Source organism: Aquarana catesbeiana, linkage group LG03, assembly GCF_042186555.1.
Source record: "Aquarana catesbeiana isolate 2022-GZ linkage group LG03, ASM4218655v1, whole genome shotgun sequence".
Classification (NCBI taxonomy): domain Eukaryota; kingdom Metazoa; phylum Chordata; class Amphibia; order Anura; family Ranidae; genus Aquarana; species Aquarana catesbeiana.
Window position 1 is genome coordinate 192812872 of NC_133326.1, and position 18529 is coordinate 192831400.

The 18529-nt window shown below is 42.3% G+C and overlaps 1 protein-coding gene and 1 long non-coding RNA gene across 2 annotated transcripts in view; one reads left to right on the forward strand and one right to left on the reverse strand.

The window, feature by feature from the left end:
* The window catches only part of LOC141131889 (uncharacterized), a 172178-nt gene extending 168457 nt beyond the window's left edge, over window positions 1–3721 (forward strand). Inside the window, exon 3 of the long non-coding RNA XR_012242832.1 lies at window positions 3036–3721. This is a non-coding gene — a long non-coding RNA (uncharacterized lncRNA). The remainder of the gene's footprint in view (window positions 1–3035) is intronic.
* The window catches only part of LAMB4 (laminin subunit beta 4), a 245791-nt gene extending 236465 nt beyond the window's left edge, over window positions 1–9326 (reverse strand). The window contains exons 1-2 of the mRNA XM_073619678.1: window positions 9284–9326; window positions 3030–3187 (exon numbers count right to left, since the gene is read on the reverse strand). Of these exons, the coding sequence (XP_073475779.1) occupies window positions 3030–3187; window positions 9284–9326 (201 nt within the window). The remainder of the gene's footprint in view (window positions 1–3029; window positions 3188–9283) is intronic.
* Window positions 9327–18529: the final 9203 nt, after the last annotated feature.

Here is an 18529-nt window from a genome sequence, read left to right on the forward strand (position 1 = left end):
CAAAGAAATTAACTAGCCAGCTCCCAATAAAAAGTAAAGACAGCAATAAAAACCTAGAAAAATCTACTAAAATGAATGTCACTGTAAAAATATAAACTTAGACTATCTTAAAAGTTAGCTGCAGTGACAAAACCCGAAATTCACTTTCATTCACATTTTTTTCATGCCTGGTCAGTAATTGGTCACCCCCCACAAGTCTGATGCCAGAGTTCATCGTGAAAGCAGAACATCTGGTACTGCAGGCTGATTTTCTTGGCTAATTTCAGGCCTGGCTATCTGCTCTAATTTCTGACCAGTGCAAGTAGTTTGTAGGGCGGTGTGCAGAGGTCAGTAGTAGGTAGGGTAGAGTACATAGGTCAGTATTATATAGGGCATTGTACAGAGTTCAGTAGTATGTAGGGCGGTGTACAGAGGTCAATAGGATGTAGAGCGGCGTACAGAGGTCCGTAGAATGTAGGGCGGCGTACAGAAGTCAGTAGGATGTAGGGCAGAGTACAGAGGTCGGTAGAATGTATGGTAGGGGTTGGGAGGGCATGGTACAGGGAGGCCAGGAGGGCAAAGTATAGGGGGGTCAGGGGGGCACGGTACTGGGGGGGTCAGGAGAGTATGGTACTGAGAGATATGGAGGGCACAGTACAGGGGAATCAGGAGGGCTGAGGTCTCAAAAGGGCATGGCACTGGGGTGTCAGGAGGGTATGGTATTGGGTGTATCAAGAGGGCTGGGGTGTCAGGGGGTATGGTATTGGGGGGATAAGGAGGGCTGGGGTATCAAGAGGGTATGGTATTGGCGGGATCAGGAGGGCCGGGGATGTGAGAAGCGTATGGTATTGGGGGGTGTCAGGAGGGTATGGTATTCGGGGTATCAGATGGGCTGGGGGTGTCAGAAGGGTATGGTATTTGGGGGGATCAGGAGGGCTGGGGGTGTCAAAAGGGTATGGTATTGGGGGGGATCAGATGGGCTGGCGGTGTCAGAAGGATATGGTATTGGGGGGGTCAGATGGGCTGGGGGTGTCAGGAGGGTATGATATTGGGGGGTGTCAGGAGGGCTTTGCGTATCAGAAGGGCTTGAAGAGCAGAGAAGTTCTTAGTGCAGCGTGGCGCAGGGAATGTGCAGGGGTGCTGATTCCTCCCGGCAATACTTTCTCACCACTAGGGATGGGCCGAACACCCCCCAGTTTGGTTCGCATCCAGAACGTGCGAACAGGCAAAAAATTTGTTCGAACACGCGAAACACCGTTAAAGTCTATGGGACATGAACATGAAAAATCAAAAGTGCTAATTTTTCATTTTTCATTCACTATTCATTAATAGCCGGCATTAGCGCTAGCACTTTTAAATGACTTTTTTTTCCTTTAGAAATGTCGTTTTGCTCTCGGACTGTTAAAAACACGGGAAACTTGCGCTACTTTACAGGCATACTATAGACACCCCCCAGGTACAAAATTTAAAGGAAAATTTCACCTTTATTGTTTCACTTTAAGCATTATTAAAATCACTGCTCCCGAAAAAACTTCAGTTTTTAAAACTTTTTTTTGCATTGATACATGTCCCCTGGGGCGGGACCCGGGTCCCCAAACACTTTTTATGACAATAACTTGCATATTAACCCGTATAATTAGCACTTTAGATTTCTCCCATGGACTTTTAAAGGGTGTTCCGCGGCTTTTCGAATTTGCCGCGAACACCCCAAATTGTTCGCTGTTTGGCTAATGGGCGAACAGCCAATGTTTGAGTCGAACAGATAGCCCATCCCTACTCACCACCCCACATGGTATTCAATCCGTGCATCAGGGAGGAGGGCCGGTGGTGAGGGACGTGCAACAGCCCCAGGAAGCGCTCGGGCATGTTCGGATAAGAGCCGAACCCACCTGAGCTATTCCAGAGGCTTTCCCCACCCCACAGCCTCACGTATGCAAGGGGCTAGGGCTGCCTCTGCAGCCTGGATTGTGTGAGCGCGCGCATTCGCCACTCTAGAGCAAGAAACGGGTCACAACTGCGGGATGTCTTTGCGGTCTACCTGTCACCTGTTGACAGTCGACAGGTAGCCCACGATCGACAGGTTGCCGACCTAGGCTCTAGGTGTTCTCTTCTCTAGCAATGTGAGGTCCAAGCTCCCCACATCCACCCATCCCTGTCAGTGCCATCTTATTTTTCTCTTCTTCTGTGTCCATTGTCTTCATGCTTCACCCATTGGGCAGGCACTGATGATGTAGCTCCCATGCATGCACATTAGAGTTTCATTATTTTGACACAAGGCTCCATCTTACAGATGCCGGGACTTTACACTTTGCCGCAGTCAGTATGCAGATTAAACAAAATTGCTAGAAGGTAAGTATAATAGTTCTTTGGCAGAATAGACTCATAAATTCTCTTTTACCAAAACCAAAACCAACCTGCTGGCATATTAGGTTTAAAAGGTTTATTTTTACTTTATTCTACAATGTGTTTCTGTTTTACTGTAGTGCTATATTCAGGGGCTTGCTATGTTGCATTTTCTGCCAAGCTCTATGGAGTGATGCAAAGGCTAAGTAGTAGGGGAAAGCAATGAGAGAAGCACTTTGATGTGTCCTCTAATGGTAAAAGCTTTATTTAAGATTTGTATATTTGTATATATTGTTAAAACTCCCGATTTGCCGGTTATTTCTATTCTCGTGAAGGGCTGGTTCACACCTCTAAAACACACTCCAGATCTATTCTGGATGCATTTCTGCATGTGTGTTTTTATTGTGTTTTTGACTTGTTCCAGTGCATTTTTAATGCGTTCCAGTGCATTCCAGTGCATTTTTTGATGTGTTTTACTGCGTTCCAGTACAGTCCATTGCAGAAAAAATGCAGCATGTTCTACTTTTTTTTTCTGGAACTGGAATGCCCTGGAACTGACCGCACTGGTGTGAACTATGCAATTGGAAACCATATAACCTACTTTCTATGCCTTTTTGATGCAAAATAAAAATGCGGTGGACTGCATGCTGTGTGAACTGGCCATAAATCAAAACCCCTTCTAATATAAAAAAAATGCTATTGCTTACCTCTAGATAGCTGATGATACAATATCTTTGAGGTTCGTCCTGCCCACATGTTGATGAAGCTGAGAGCTGCTTATTACGTCCCACAAGAAGATCCCCAATGGTTGGATAACAAGATCCATCTTCACAGCTGCCCTGTGCATTTCCAAGACTTATCAGCTCTCATGGAAGAAAAAGAACAGAATATTTTATTTTAATGACACCTTTGACAACATCCCATTTGATGAAACGCGTCAGAGCAGGCTTTTTGACAATGACGTCTTACCGCTGTGCGATTCTGGGTCACCAGCAGTCACTCTAAATTAGTTTTTTTTTATCTTTTGTTTTTGTTTTATGTTATTTTGCCAATGGAACAATCAATTACTACACCATGAATACAAATCTGGGCTTATGATGAGCTTTTTGTTCTCAGTTGGATTCCAGTGAGAGCTGTTCATGGGAATTGCAGGCTCTGATACCTCCAGTGTGATGTTCACCTATGCATTAAGGTGTATTTGCTGCTGTAATGGCAGCCATTCGTTCTGGTAAGTAGGCATTTCAGTTGATGGTGGAGGCTCTATCAGCTGGACATATGAATTTGTCCTCAGCAGATTTATGTTTATACATATTGCTTTTCTGGTTTGCATAACATTTTTGGCGCTACACTTTTTTTTATGTATAATTTTTATAATGACACATTGGAATAGGAATATGCTATATTATAATGTTGATGATTAATAAAAGTGGTTATATAAGTTAAATTGCTAAAGCTGTTTCTATGCTTTGATATACTGTATACCTCACCCCTTGACTTGCTTCCTGGAATGGACTACATGACCTGGCCAAGATGAATTAGAAGAAAGAACTTTTTTCTTATGGGAGGTAAGACTTTCTCTTTTTTTCCATGCTAAAGTGTTGAAACCAGTTTACATCATTGTAAATATAAAAAAAACAAAACAAAAAAAACATAGATGAGGAAACAGGATGAAGAAAAGCCTGGGCTGAATATAGTATATTTCCAAATAAAGGACACAACTTTTCGATTATAAATATGTTCTGTTTATACAACTAATGTATTTTTACTGAGTAGCCTAAATTGTTATTTGTATGTAGGGATGCACATTTGACTACCAATTCTAATGCCATGTACACACGAGCGGACTTTTCAACCGGACTGGTCCGACAGGCCGAATCCAGCGGACAATCCAACTGTGTGTGGGCTCCATCAGACCTGCAGCGGACTTTTTCGGACGAAAATCTGACGGACTTTAGATTTGGAACATGTTTCAAATTTGTCCAACGAACTCAAATTCGTTAGAAAGTCTGTCGAAAGTCTGTCATAACTCCGTCGAAAGTCCATCGGAAAGACCTTCGGACTTTTGATGCCGACAAGTCCGCCCTTCTGTACCTGGCATAAGACATTTCAGCACAAGTAGATGCAAGGTTTGAACTGACCACTGGGTTAAAAGGTTAGTCTTGCCCTCAAGTGTTAAAACCAGCCTAGCATTGCTTGCTAGATTCAAAGCAGACATATTACTATCCTGCAGCAGTGTAAAAAGATGCAGCAAAAAAGATAAGACTACATAAAACAAAATAAAATAAAATGTTGTGTTTATTATTCCATGAATTTCATTTATATAGGCTACAGCTGTTCTGGCTAGAAATTATTGGACCTGGCTACCAAACGTATACATTCAGAGATACTGTTTTCAGCAGTTTTATTTTCCTATGTAACAAAACGTTTGCAGAAATTCACAAGCTACTATAATTTTACTTTATCTAATGTCTTTTACAGGGCATTTTTATACAGGATAAGGATATAGAGTCATGATTATGGGATGCCATGCTAGCAAGCATCTTCATAGAAATAGAATATAAATGCAATAAAAATCAACCAGCATTTTATCACCACCAGTTATAACAGTCAGTAGGATCAAACAGAGAAGTTGAAGCAGTGGACACATAAAGAATGCAGCCCACTGGCTCTTTGTTAAACCACCTTTGGCATCAGGTTTATAGTAAGGGATGCCCTGAATAGCAGACATTCTTGGTTTAGTTAGAGGCATCTAAATATTTTTTATACATTTCAAAGTCATGTTAATAGTTTTTAAACTTTGATAAACATTGTAGTAAGCAGATTCAAAGTTTTGCATACAATAGCAAATAATGGGGAAGCTTTAGTTTTTTTTTACAAATTAAAAGCTGGTTTGCGCTTTAAAGCATTATACCCTGTTCCTTATATTTGTAGAGATAGTATAGGGTATCAGTTTCATTTTTATTTCCTTAGAATTTTAAGCCATTGTACATGTCAGCAATGAGCAGTTTTAAAACTCCAAGATATTTATGTTGACCTTTTAACAAAACCACCACATATATAGGAAGAAAGAAAATAAAAATGTATGTACAGTAATTAAAAGAAGAAAATGTAACGTATTAAAAAAAAAAAAAAAAAAAGACTACAAGATAATGCACAAAATAGCATATTTGGTATCACAATATAGACATTAATATTAATGTCAAAGACAATAATCACTAAAATGCTTTTTGAAACTTTCATTGAGTTAATGTGTTCAGCATTGTGAAAAGGAAGATGAACATTATTCCTGGAGTCATAATTTTATCTCCTCTGTCACCTACCCTACAGGCAGAAGTCTCTTAAAACAGGTTCCATCTTGACCGTAAAATTCATATGAAAGCCCTGGAGATCTGAGATCATATTTTAACCAGTACTTGGCTGCACTTGTTTTAATAACCACATACTGAGGGAAAGTGTAGCAGGCATTATTTCACTTTCATCCAATATACACTGGGGAATTATCACTGATACCTCCATACGTTTAATTGATCAGTATAAACCAAGACATAGACATAGACATCAACTGGACAAAATTTTATTTAGGAGATGTTTAAGTTATTTGACAATGGATTGTGAAAAGAAAGGCTGAACTGCTTAGTTAGGAAACACAGACCTATTACCTAGAGAGAATGGCCAGTATGTCTCTACACAGATATAAAACACATTGCAAAAGAACAAATTTTGGATCTAAGGATAAAATACAAGTATAGGCTGATTTAGACCTGCTATATACATGTATGTTACCAGCCTGTTTGTGTAGCACAAAAGACCCCCTCTTTCTGAGCAATGTTGACAGTATTGACTAGAATGACAAACCTACAGTGGTCTACAGTTCTATTTTTGAGAATACTTTATTAATATTCATTTGTTTTGGTGTTGATGTACTTTTTCTATTGCAAGCTGTTTTATGCAACTGTCTTATTATTATTAAGGGGAAAGAGGACCTCAGCTACAAAGACAATTTACATAGATTACAGTTATTCACTCTGGAGAAGAGGTGTTTAAGAGTGTATATGATTTCAATGTACAATTACACTATATTTTCAAAAGTATTGAGACGCCTGCCTTTACACACACATGAACTTTAATGGCATCCCAGTCTTAGCCCCTATGTTCAATATTGAGTTGGCCCACCCTTTGCAGCTATAACAGCTTTAACTCCTGTCCACAAGGTTTAGGAGTGTGTCTATGGGAATGTTTGACCATTCTTCCAGAAGCGCATTTTTGAGGTCAGGCACTGATGTTGGATGAGAAGGCCTGGCTCGCAGTCTCCACTCAAATTCATCCCAAAGGTTTTCTGTGCAGGCCAGTCAAGTTCCTCCACCCCAAACTCGCTCATCTATGTCTTTATGGACATTGTTTTGAGCACTGCTGCGCAGTCATGTTGGAACAGGAAGGGGACATCCTAAAACTTTCCCCACAAAGTTGGGAGCATGAAATTGTTCAAAATGTCTTGGTATGCTGACTCCTTAAGAGCTCCCTTCATTGGAACTAAGGGGCCAAGCCCAACCCCTGAAAAACAACCCCGCACCATAATCCCTCTCTGCCAAATGATTCGGACCAGTGCACAAAGCAAGGTTCATAAAGACAAGGGTGAGAGCCAGGGGTTTGCACAGGCAGGAATTACATTGGCAACTATCATCTTGTATAAAGTATTCATATTGGATTAAGTATTACACTTTGGATCAGCACAATCTAAAACAACTCTTCTCTACCGCTCCACAGGTATGTGCAGTCAGCTCAATCACATCTTCCACCTTTAATTGAAACTGGATCTGCTTGCTATTTCTGTGTATGTGATTTTGGTAATCTATGCTGCCTTCAAATTCTTTACCTCTGATCATATCACTGTGATGTTTATTTTGCTTTCTTATTGTCTATACCTAAATTATGAGCTGTTCTTATCTTTATGACCGTGACCCTTCTGCTCTCTTGCTGTGTCTTGTAGTCTGCCTTCGTGTGAGAAGTTCATTCTGTTAGCCATGTGTTCCCGCTATGCAATCCTGACTAATTCATTGGCAATACCTCCACCCAAACTCAGTATAAATTTAAAGCGTAGTTCCACACAAAAATGGAACTTCCGCTTTTCAGAACCCTCCCCCCCTCCGGTGTCACATTTGGCACCTTTCAGGGGGGGAGGGGTGCAGATACCTGTCTAAGACAGGTATTTGCACCCACTTCCGGCATAGACTCCCACGGGAGTCTATGCCTCTTCCTGTCCCTCCGCACTGTCTCCTGGGAAACACACAGGTCCCAGGAGATAGCGGGGACCAGTTACGATGCGCATGTGCAGTAGGGAACCGGAAAGTGAAGCCGCAACGCTGCACTTCTGATTCCCTCACCTAGGATGGCGGCCGCAGCTGCCGAGAGTCGAGCGAGTGATCGGCGTCAGCTGCCGACATCGCTGGACCCTGGGACAGGTAAGTGGCCATTTATTAAAAGTCAGCAGCTGCAGTATTTGTAGCTGTTGGCTTTTAATATTTTTTTTTTAGGTGGACTCCCTCTTTAAGCCTTCTCTTCAGCAGGGATGTCCAAACTACGGCCCTCCAGCTGTTGCGGAACTACACTTCCCATGAGGCATTGTAAAACTCTGACATTCACAGACATGACTAGGCATGATGGGAGTTGTAGTTCCTTAACAACTGGAGGGCCATAGTTTGGACACCACCGCGTCTAGGGGATGCACAGCCAGGGGTTTGCACAGGCAGGGATTGCATTGGCAACTATCATCTTGGATAAAATATTTATACTGGATTAAGTATTACACTTCGGCTCAGCACTTCGGCTCAGCACTTGCGAATGCGCAAAGCAAATCTAGCTCCCTTGTCACCTCCTCCCATGCTCATCTCCACAGCTTCTCCCATCCTTTGGAACTCCCTACCCCAATTGGTCCGACTGTCCCCTAATCTATCCATCTTTAGACGATCCCTGAAAACCCTTCTCTTTAAAGAAGCCTATCCTGCTTAACTAATACACTGTTTTACTTCCTCCATCAGCTCATCCCCCACAGCTATTACCTTTTGTATCAATTGCCCATCCCTTTTTAGATTGTAAGCTCTAATGAGCAGGGCCCTCTGATACCTCCTGTACCAAATTCTAATGTAACTGTAATGTCTGCCTTTATTTTGTTAAGCACTGCGCAAACTGTTGGCACTATATAAATCCTGTATAACAATAATAATGAGATAGTTTGGGGTGCAGGAAATTGACTGGCCTGCACAGAGCCCTGACCTCAACCTGATAGAACACCTTTGGGATGAAATAGAGTGGAGACTGTGAGCCAGGCCTTCTTGTCCAACATCAGTGCCTGACCTCACAAATGCACTTCTGGATGAATGGTCAAACATTCCCATAGACACATTCCTATACCTTGTGGACAGCCTTCCCAGAAGATTTGAAGCTGTTATAGCTGCAAAGGGTGGGCCAACTGAATATTGAACCCTACGGACTAAGACTGGGATGCCATTAAAGTTAATTTGCGTGTAAAGGCAGGCGTCACAATACTTTTGACAATATAGTGTATATTAAAAGTGACTTCAGTGATTGTTTTTGCCAAGATCCCTGAAGAGGACATGTGGCCATGATATGAAGATAGCAGAAATTATTTTTAACCCTAAATTGTGGTAGGGGCTCTGTACTGTAGACATTTGGAACTTCCTCCCCCAGGAAGTGGTACTAGCTGAGAGTGTACACAACTTCAAAAATATTTTAGATGTCTTCCTCAGGAAGCAGAATATACAGGGCTATAGCAATTGTTAGAAAATAAAAAATACACATATACACACACATAGGTTAAACTGGATCGACCTTTGTCTTATGTAGCTATGTAATCAACATTTTCAGATGGGGGTAATCAATGGCAGCTCCCAGGAAAGGTATATTTAAAATTGAAATGCAAAGCTTCTTTATAACGTGTGCTTACCTGCAAAGCAGAGAATGATTACCAAGACACGAATTCTATGCATCTAAAATAATATAAGAGTTTATTTGTGATGATTTATAACTGCAAAATGTTAAACAGAGTTAGTATGTCAGAGAAATATACATTTAGAAAAGCTAATTGATGACTTGTTTTTCTTCATTTGGTGCTCATTCCCATCAGAATGTGGTGCAATTCTGTGTGCCTTTCCCACACCACGCTAAAAATGCACTGCAGCTGCAGTCTGCAATGTTACACACATCACATGGTACAGAAATCCGGTTTAGTACATTTTTTTTAACCACCTCAATACTGGGCATTTTCGCCCCCTTCCTGCCCAAGCCATTTTTCAGCTTTCAGCGATGTCGCACTTTGAATGACAATTGCGCGGTCATACAACACTGTACCCAAATTAAATTGTTATCATTTTTTCCCCACAAATAGAGCTTTCTTTTAGTGGTATTTGATCACCTCTGCGGTTTTATTTTTTGCGCTATAAACAAAAGAAGAGTGACAAGTTTTAAAAAAAAACACAATAATTTTTACCTTTTGCGATAATAAATATCCAATTTTTTTTTCTTTAAAACAAATTTTTTCTCAGTTTAGACCGATATGTATTCTTGGTAAAAAAAAATTGCAATAAGCGTATATAGATTGGTTTGCGCAAAAGTTATAGCGTCTACAAAATAGGGGATAGTTTTATAACATTTTTATTTTTTTTTATTTTTTTACTGGTAATGGCGGCGATCTGCAATTTTTATTGTGACTGCGATATTGCAGCGGACACATCGGACACTTTTGACACATATTTGGGACCATTCACATTTATACAGCGATCCGTGCTATAAAAATGCATTGATTACTGTATAAATGTGACAGGCAGTGAAGGGGTTAACACTAGGTGGTGATCAAGGGGTTAACTGTGTTGCTAGGGAGTGATTCTAACTGTAGGGGGCGGGGACTCACTAGGGGAGGAGACCGATCGGTGTTCCGCTGTACTGGGAACACATCATCGGTCTCCTCTCCTCTGACAGGACCGTGGATCTGTGTGTTTAAACACACAGATCCATGGTCCTGCTGTGTTACCGGTAATCGCGGGTGCCCGGCAGACATCGCGGCCGCCGGGCACGCGCACCGGGTGCCTAGTGACACGGCGGGCGCGCGCGATCACCCCCTGGTGGCCTAGGAAAGCGAGGACGTCATATGACGTCCGCCCGCAACGAGAGCTGCGCCGCCTGACGGCTGGTGGTCGGCAAGCAGTTAAAGTTGTGTATGTACTACAGACTCACCAGTGCCCAGCACTGCACCCCCCATTGTAGTGCCCTCTGTCCCCTGCACCCCCACTGTAGTGTCCTCGGTCCCCTGCACCCCCCACTGTAGTGTCCTATTTACCCTGCACCCCCCACTGTAGTACCCTCTGTCCCCTGAATGCCCACTGTAGTGCCCTCTGTCCCCTGCACCCTCCACTGTAGTGTCTTCTGTCCCCTGCACCCCCATTGTAGTGTCCTCTGTCCCCTGAATGAATGATTTGTAAAGCGCTGCAAATGCAAACTGAATCGCCTCAAGGTGCTAAATGCATTTTGTGTTGTCGGCTTTTTAGAAGAGGAAGGTCTTGAGTTTTTTCCTGAAGGCCAGATGGTTTTCTTCCATGCGGATGTGAGTCGGAAGAGCATTCCATAGCCGAGGTCCTTGGACTGCGAATCTTCGTTCTCCCTTTGCTTTGTAGCAGTATTTGGGAATGAGGAGGAGGTTTTGGTTAGATGATCGAAGATTGCGATTGGGTGTGTAGTGTTTTATTTTCTCTCGAAGGTATTGAGGAGCGTTTCCTTGTATGCATTTGTGGGTGAGGCAGAGGATCTTGAATGTGATCCGATTCTTTATGGTTAGCCAAAGTAGGCTCCTCATGGATGGGGAAATGGACTCCCAGGGTTTTTTCCTGTTAACAGTCTTGCCGCCGCGTTTTGGATGACCTGTAGGCGCGCAAGCTGATATTGGGGTAATCCTATGTAGAGCGAGTTTGCGTAGTCAAGTCGGGAATTGATGATTGTTCCAACTACTGCTGCTTTGTCCTCTTCTGGGATGAAGGGGATGAGTCTACGTAGCAGGCGGAGGAGATGGTGAGATCCGCTAACTACTGATCCTATTTGTGCATCCATTGTCATTTCTGAGTCAAAGATAACTCCGAGGCTCTTGGCTTTGGTGCTTGGAGAGATGGTTTGTCCAAAGATGGTGGGAGGTGTCCACGGAGTCTTGGTTTTGGAATTTTGGTTAGCGTGTAGGAGAAGTTCTGTTTTTGATTCGTTGAGTTTGAGGGAGCTAATGGTCATCCAGTCATCTATCAAAAGGAGGCATTTCTCTAATTGCTGATGGTGGTCTTTTTGTCCGGTGATGCGAAAGTAGAGTTGGGTGTCATCAGTGTATGAGTGGAAGCAGAGGTCCGATTTTTTGATGATTTTGAGGAGTGGGCAGATGTAGATGTTGAATAGCACTGGTGACAAGGGTGAACCCTGAGGGACTCCACAGGAGATTGCGTGGGTTTCAGAGGTGAATGCTCCTAGTTTCACTGTCTCAGAGCGATTCTCTAAGTAGGATACAAAACATTTTAGACCAGAATCTGTGGCTCCTGCTACTTCTGTGAGGCGGACAAGTAGAGTATTGTGGTCCACTGTATCAAATGCTGCACTGAGGTCTAACAGTACCAGGAGACATGATTCTCCGTCATCTGCTGCTTCAAGGGCATCGTCCCATATTTTGAGAAGTGCTGTTTCTGTGCCATGGCCTGGGCAGAAGCCTGATTTCAGAGGGTCCAGGAGTTGGTGTGTGTCCAGGTGGCGTTGTAGCTGTTGTACTGCTGCTTTCTCCATAATCTTGGAGATGGTGTTGAGGCTTGTTATCGGTCTGCGGTAGTTAGGGTCCTTAGGGTCGAGATTGGGTTTTTTTAGCAGGAGTTTGACGATGCCTTGCTTGAGGGTGGTTGGCACAATCCCTTCTTTGAACGACTGATTTATGAGGTGTGTTATAGTAGGGGCCAAGATGTTGGAACATTCTTTCAGGAGTTTTGTGGGAATGATTTCGTTTGGTGATGTGCTGTCTCAAAGGCTTCTCATAATGTTTTTAGTCGTGTCAGTGGTGATTGGGGTCAAAGAGAAATCCGGTGGTTGTGTGATGTTTGTGTCGATATCCTCTTTTTGCTTTGGTTGAGTGAGGTTGGTTGTTTTTTTCTGTTGAATTGATTTCCGAATATTGTCGATTTTGTCGATGAAGAAATTTGATAACTCATTGCAGAATTCTTGAGTATCGTTTGCTGGGGGCTTTAAGCAGGTTGAGTTCATTGACTGGGCGACTGTTTTGAAAAGTTCCCGCGGCTGGTTTAAGGCAGTTGAGATGGTGTTCGAGAAATGTTCTTTTTCGGCTTTGGCGATTGCTTTGTGGTATTTCACAGTGAGTACTTTGTAGTTTGTATGGTTTTCCTTGGTAGGATTTCTTATCCATGCTCTTTCAGCTCTTCTACGTTCTTGCTTGAGTAGGGTGAGAGTGCCATTAAACCATCTCAAGTTTTTTAGGGAGTTGAGTGTTTGTTCCGTTGAGGGGTTTAAGTTTAGCAATGGTATTTTGTTTGATAATGTGGTTTTGAAGAGTTCAGAGTGTAATTTCTTCTGAGATCTGTTCCAGTGTGTTGTTGTTGCATGTTTCTGTTTTTGGAGGGTGGTGTTAGTGGTGATTTTAAATTTGATAGCATGGTGGTCCGTCCATGGTAGTGGTGTGTTGTTGAATATGTTGATGTCCATATTCTGTTTGAAAATGAGGTCTAGAGTGTGTCCTGAACCGTGCGTGGGAGCATTTATCAGCTGTTGAAGACCTACTTCTTCCAGTTGGTTAATGCAGGCAGTCGCGATAGGGTCTTGGGTAGAGTTTGCGCAGAGGTTAAAGTCCCCAAGTACCAGATAGTTTTTGGTTTTCAGGGTGTGCATTGAAATGAATTCAGTGAGTGGTGTAAGGAGATTGGTCTTTGGTCCTGGTGGTCTGTAGCATAGAAGTATGTGAATAGTGTCTTGGTGTGTTGTTTGAAGACGCAGGGAGAGTGTCTCCATGAAAGGCACTGAGTTCTGTAAAGTTGGTTTGGTGAACACAAGGTGCCCTAGCCTCCTCCTTTTTTTCCTATTCTATGCTGACACATGCAGGGGGGTAGGCTAGTACCTTAAGTGCATACTGAGCCAATTCCAGCCACAGGTGCATCCTTGACATCCAGTAGTTAATGGATATAATTACACGTGGTTTCAGCATTATCAAAGGTCAGATTTGAGCTCTTTACATAGTGTTTCAAAGATCATTGGCATCTCATTCCTCATAAGAGAGCCTAATCTGGCTCTCAGCTTATTAGAACGTGGCATCTCAAGCCAACAAGAGAGTATTCACATACTGCTCCTGCAATGACTGTCTTTTCCAGGTGTCAGCCTGGAAAGTGAAGACAAATATAGCCTGCCCTTGCACCTGCTGCTCCCTGGCAGCACAACCATCTCCTAAGGAGAGTGGAGCTCTCCCATACTAAAGCAATGATGTAAAAAGAACAAGCAAGGCACATTGGGCTTATGGATTGCTTTGGAAGAAAAAATAAATAGCTGTGATTAACTGTTTTACATATACGGTAGTTTCCACACCATTTAGCAATGGTAAAACATTTTTGAGTAAATGGCTTTCATGGCAATATTACATTATGGAACAGAATGTTTTGCTGACATATTCTGTGTTTTAGTTTCATAAGCTTAACGTAGAACTAAAAGCAAAACTTTTTGGAGATATTTTCCTTTGCTTCCTGTATCATAGCCACAACAGGAAGCAAAAGGAAATCCCTCTTAAGTTAGGGAATTCCTGGTTATCACCAGATTTACCAGAACTAATGTCCCCATTAAAAGATTTCCCAGCTATAAGGCTCCTTTCACACAAAGGGTTTGATCAGGTCCACCTGTCAGTATTTCAAGTGGACCTGATCTGACGGTCTATTCACCTTAATGCACAGGCGAGTGTAAATGGACTTGTGTCCATTTATACCCTCCTACCTCCAATCTGATCAGGTCGCCTAAAAAAAAATGGAAGAGGATCCGTCCACCTGCATCTAGGTGGATTGGATTAGAGGGCAGTCAGGTGTAAATGGATAGTGGGGTCCTTTTACTCCCTGCTGCTCATAGAGTGGAGCGGGCTTTGTCGATGTCTACTCTGCAAATACTGAGCAGATACGGACTTGTCATCCGGCTGCACTGCTCAGATTAGCAGGGAGATCAGCGGACAGATCCCCTACTGATCAAAACAGAGTCCTCCACTTTTGTGAAATAGGCCTTACTGATCTAGGGACAACCCAAAAATGGGATTCTTTTTCACTTTTGCTAAGAGTGGTAAACATAACAAATACAGAGGGTGACTATCCCTAATGGGGCACAGACATAAAAAAATGAAAACAACAGATGTTAGAAACCCTCTCAACTCCAAAACTCAAAAAGGTTTTGCCTTTAGTTATACTTTAACTAAAACTTTAAAGTAAAATAAATTATTTTTAAAATTATCATACCATTGGTATTTATCTATGACCACTAAAGGGACTGCCACACTTGCTGGGTCAAAATTGCTGTCTGTTCACAGAGTACAGGTCATGCTGCGAGCCTGAAAGAAATGGAAAATAAACAATAAGAGGTAGGTATAGTCTTACATTCTTGTCTGATTACAGTGGAAAGGATTTCACATGACAGTAAGTGCTGCTGACTGATAAAAATAGGAGGGGACTTTTTTGGGGTCTTCTTGTAGCATCTAGTCAGTGGTAAAGGGCGTATTAGTGGTATCAGCACTCCAGCTATAAGAATACTGCCACATGCACACAATAGTTTGATTTTTTTATTTTAGTTTAAACAGCATGTCAAAAGAAAAATTTTAAGAAAATACAACAGCAATATCAAATACAGGAATCATTGTGACACAGACCTTTGATAGACTATCCTCTATCCTTGGCACAAATTGCTGTTATAAGATTGCATATGTGATATGGTCATAACAATAACGCAACTCTAGCAAGTGCAAGAAGAATTTGTGTACTTAACATTTCCTTTGACCAGTGTGAGCTCATGCTTCACCTTATATTGCAAAAACAGTCACATTTAAAATATAGTTAAGACCGCTTTCACACTGGGGCCGCCCATGCATTAGCGCTAAAGCGCCTTCTGTTTTAGCGGCGCTTTACCGCTTTTTAAGCAACACTTTTTGGCCGCTAGCGGGACGCTTTTAACCGCCACCATCGGCCAAAAAAGGGGTTAAAACCGCCCGTGTTGTGGAGCTTCGGTAGCACTGCTCATTCATTGCAATTGGCAGGGGCGTTTTGGGAGCGAAACTGCCCCAAAGATGCAGCTTGAAGGAATTTTTCTAACGTCCCGCAATGCACATCGCCCGGGTGTGAAAGCACTTGGGCTTTCACATTCAGGTAGCATGGGGGAAGTTTTCAGGCGCTTTATAGGTACTATTTCTAGTGTAAAGGGGGTCTAACTGTTTAATAAAGTTAAATCTAAAACAATTGTCACATCTTACAAAGAAAACACAATCCCTTGAATTCATAAAGAATTGGAAAAGTGTCATTCTAAACGTTAAATTCATGTACCTATCTAGAAATTGCACTCAAATTTGCTGCAACATGCTGCACCACTTTTAGAATGCACATTAGACACTTTCACAAAATCTGTCTTTGCCAGGGTCTTTCTCCGTACGCCAAAAGAGAGTTGGTCTTAGTTAGATCCACTTTCGGAAGATAACAACTGTACTTTATTTTGAAATTGAGGCATTTATTGCTCCACAATGTAAAAGTGGCACATTTTAGAACTACCTGAGTTTGGTGCTGTCAGAACCAAAAGAGTTGCATATGCTTCATTAATTTGTGCAATAGATTAACAAGAGGGATTAACACCAGAAAAGTGGCGCAGCAGCTCATGAATTCTCCCCACTGTATCCCACCTTTTACAGGATCTTTGGGGAACAAGCTACTCTAGCAATATAGAAAAGATGTAATATATTATAACATAGAGAAAACATTGACATCACAATACTGTTTTTTACACAAAAAAATGCTGCATGACTGTAAAGTGAACAGCTCATGCCATTCATATATTCAAATGAAATGATAAACTGCAGATTTACAGGAAATAATAATCTTGCAGAATTTAATACAAAAGTGCTTTTTAAAAGGACACCTGTTGTCAAACCAATTATATTTGTATATTATAATGGTATTATTTTATGTTTATATATATATATATATATATATATATATATAGTATCTCACAAAAGTGAGTACACCTCTCACAGTTTTGTAAATATTGTATTATATCTTTTCATGTGACAACACTGAAGAAATTATACTTTGCTACAATGTAAAGTAGTGAGTGTACAGCTTGTATAACAGTGTGAATTTGCTGTCCCCTCAAAATAACTAAACACACAGCCATTAATGTCTAAACCGCTGGCAACAAAAGTGAGTACACCCCTACATGAAAATGTCCATGTTGGGCCCAATTAGCCTTTTTCCCTCACCAGTGTCATGTGACTCGTTAGTGTTACAAGGTCTTGGGTTTGAATGGGGAGTAGGTGTGCTAAATTTGGTGTTATCGCTCTCACTCTCTCATACTGGTCACTGGAAGTTCAACATGGCACCTCATGGCAAAGAACTCTCTGAGGATCTGAAAATAGAATTGTTGCTCTACATAAAGATTGCCTGGGCTATAAGAAGATTTACATGACCCTGAAACTGAGCTGCAGCATGGTGGCCAAGACCATACAGCGGTTTAACGGGATAGGTTACACTTAGAAGAGGGCTCGCCATGGTCAACCAAAGAAGTTGAGTGCATGGGCTCAGCGTCATATCCAGAGATTGTATTTGGGAAATAGACGTATGAGTGCTGCCAGCATTGCTGCAGAGGTTGAAGGGGTGGGGGGCCAGCCTGTCAGTGTTCAGACCATACGCCGCACACTGCATCAAATTGGTCTGCATGGCTATCGTCCCAAAAGGAATCCTCTTCTGAAGATGATGCACAAGAATGCCTGCAAACAGTTTCCTGAAGACAATCAGACTAAGGCCATGGATTACTGGAACCATGTCCAGTGGTCTGATGAGACCAAGATAAACATATTTGGTTCAGGTGGTGTCAAACGTGTGTGGTGGCAACCAGGTGAGGAGTACAAAGACAAATATGTCTTGTCTACGTTCAAGCATGGCGGTGTGTGTATCTTGGTCTGGGGCTGCATGAGTGCTGCTGGCACTGGGGAGCTACAGTTCATTGAGGGAACCATGACTGCCAACATGTACTGTGACATACTGAAGCAGAGCATGATCTCCTCCCTTCGGAGATTGGGCAGCAGGGCAATATTCCAAAACTCTTCCACTCTTTTCCATGTCCAAGATGGTGCCTGATTCAGAACGAGGCATGGTTACGTTTGGATGTTATTTTAGTGATGGCTCAGCACACCGCCCGTGCCCCAGGAAGACGCAAGGTATTGCGAAACATGTAAGGGCGGTACACTGTGCTGACGCCATCACGCCACATGTGACCCCGGCACGGGGGTGTTTAGTTTTTATTCGTTTAGCCGGCTTTTTATTGTTTGTCCTGTACTGTCATTTGCGGTGCATCCGCACGTTTTACTTAATAAACACGCTTTTCTACTACACGATTGGCGTCCCCCTCTCTCTTTTGTTTATCCACTCGGACTTTGAGCCCGAGTGGGTCTTTTTTCAAAGCCAGAGAAGCGGCATATCGGGCATTTTTCCGTCCCCTGTCCGACATCTACCTTCATCTGAGAGAACCGGACGTTGGAGACAGCAAACATCCATACAGCCACAGCTCCTTACAGAGGGTAATCTGTCTGCTTACATGACCCTGCGCTGGAGGGGGTCCACCTTGTCTGGTAAGGGTCCGCACACACAGATTACCGCTCTGTTTTTGAGATCCATTCATTCACTACACAAGCCCCTGGGAGTTCCTTTATATTTATCATTTCTTACCCTGGAACTTATCACGTATCAGGAGTTTATTTGCCCCCTTATGCCTCATATGGTGGACATTATTATATGTTTCATTCACTGCACTTTGTCATTGTTTGTCACTATAGATTTATTTAATATATTTAATTATATATGTATTTGTACACTCACCACTATTTTTTAGCGCAACTTTATGTATTTTTGACAATATTCCAACATAATAACGCCCCCAAACACACCTC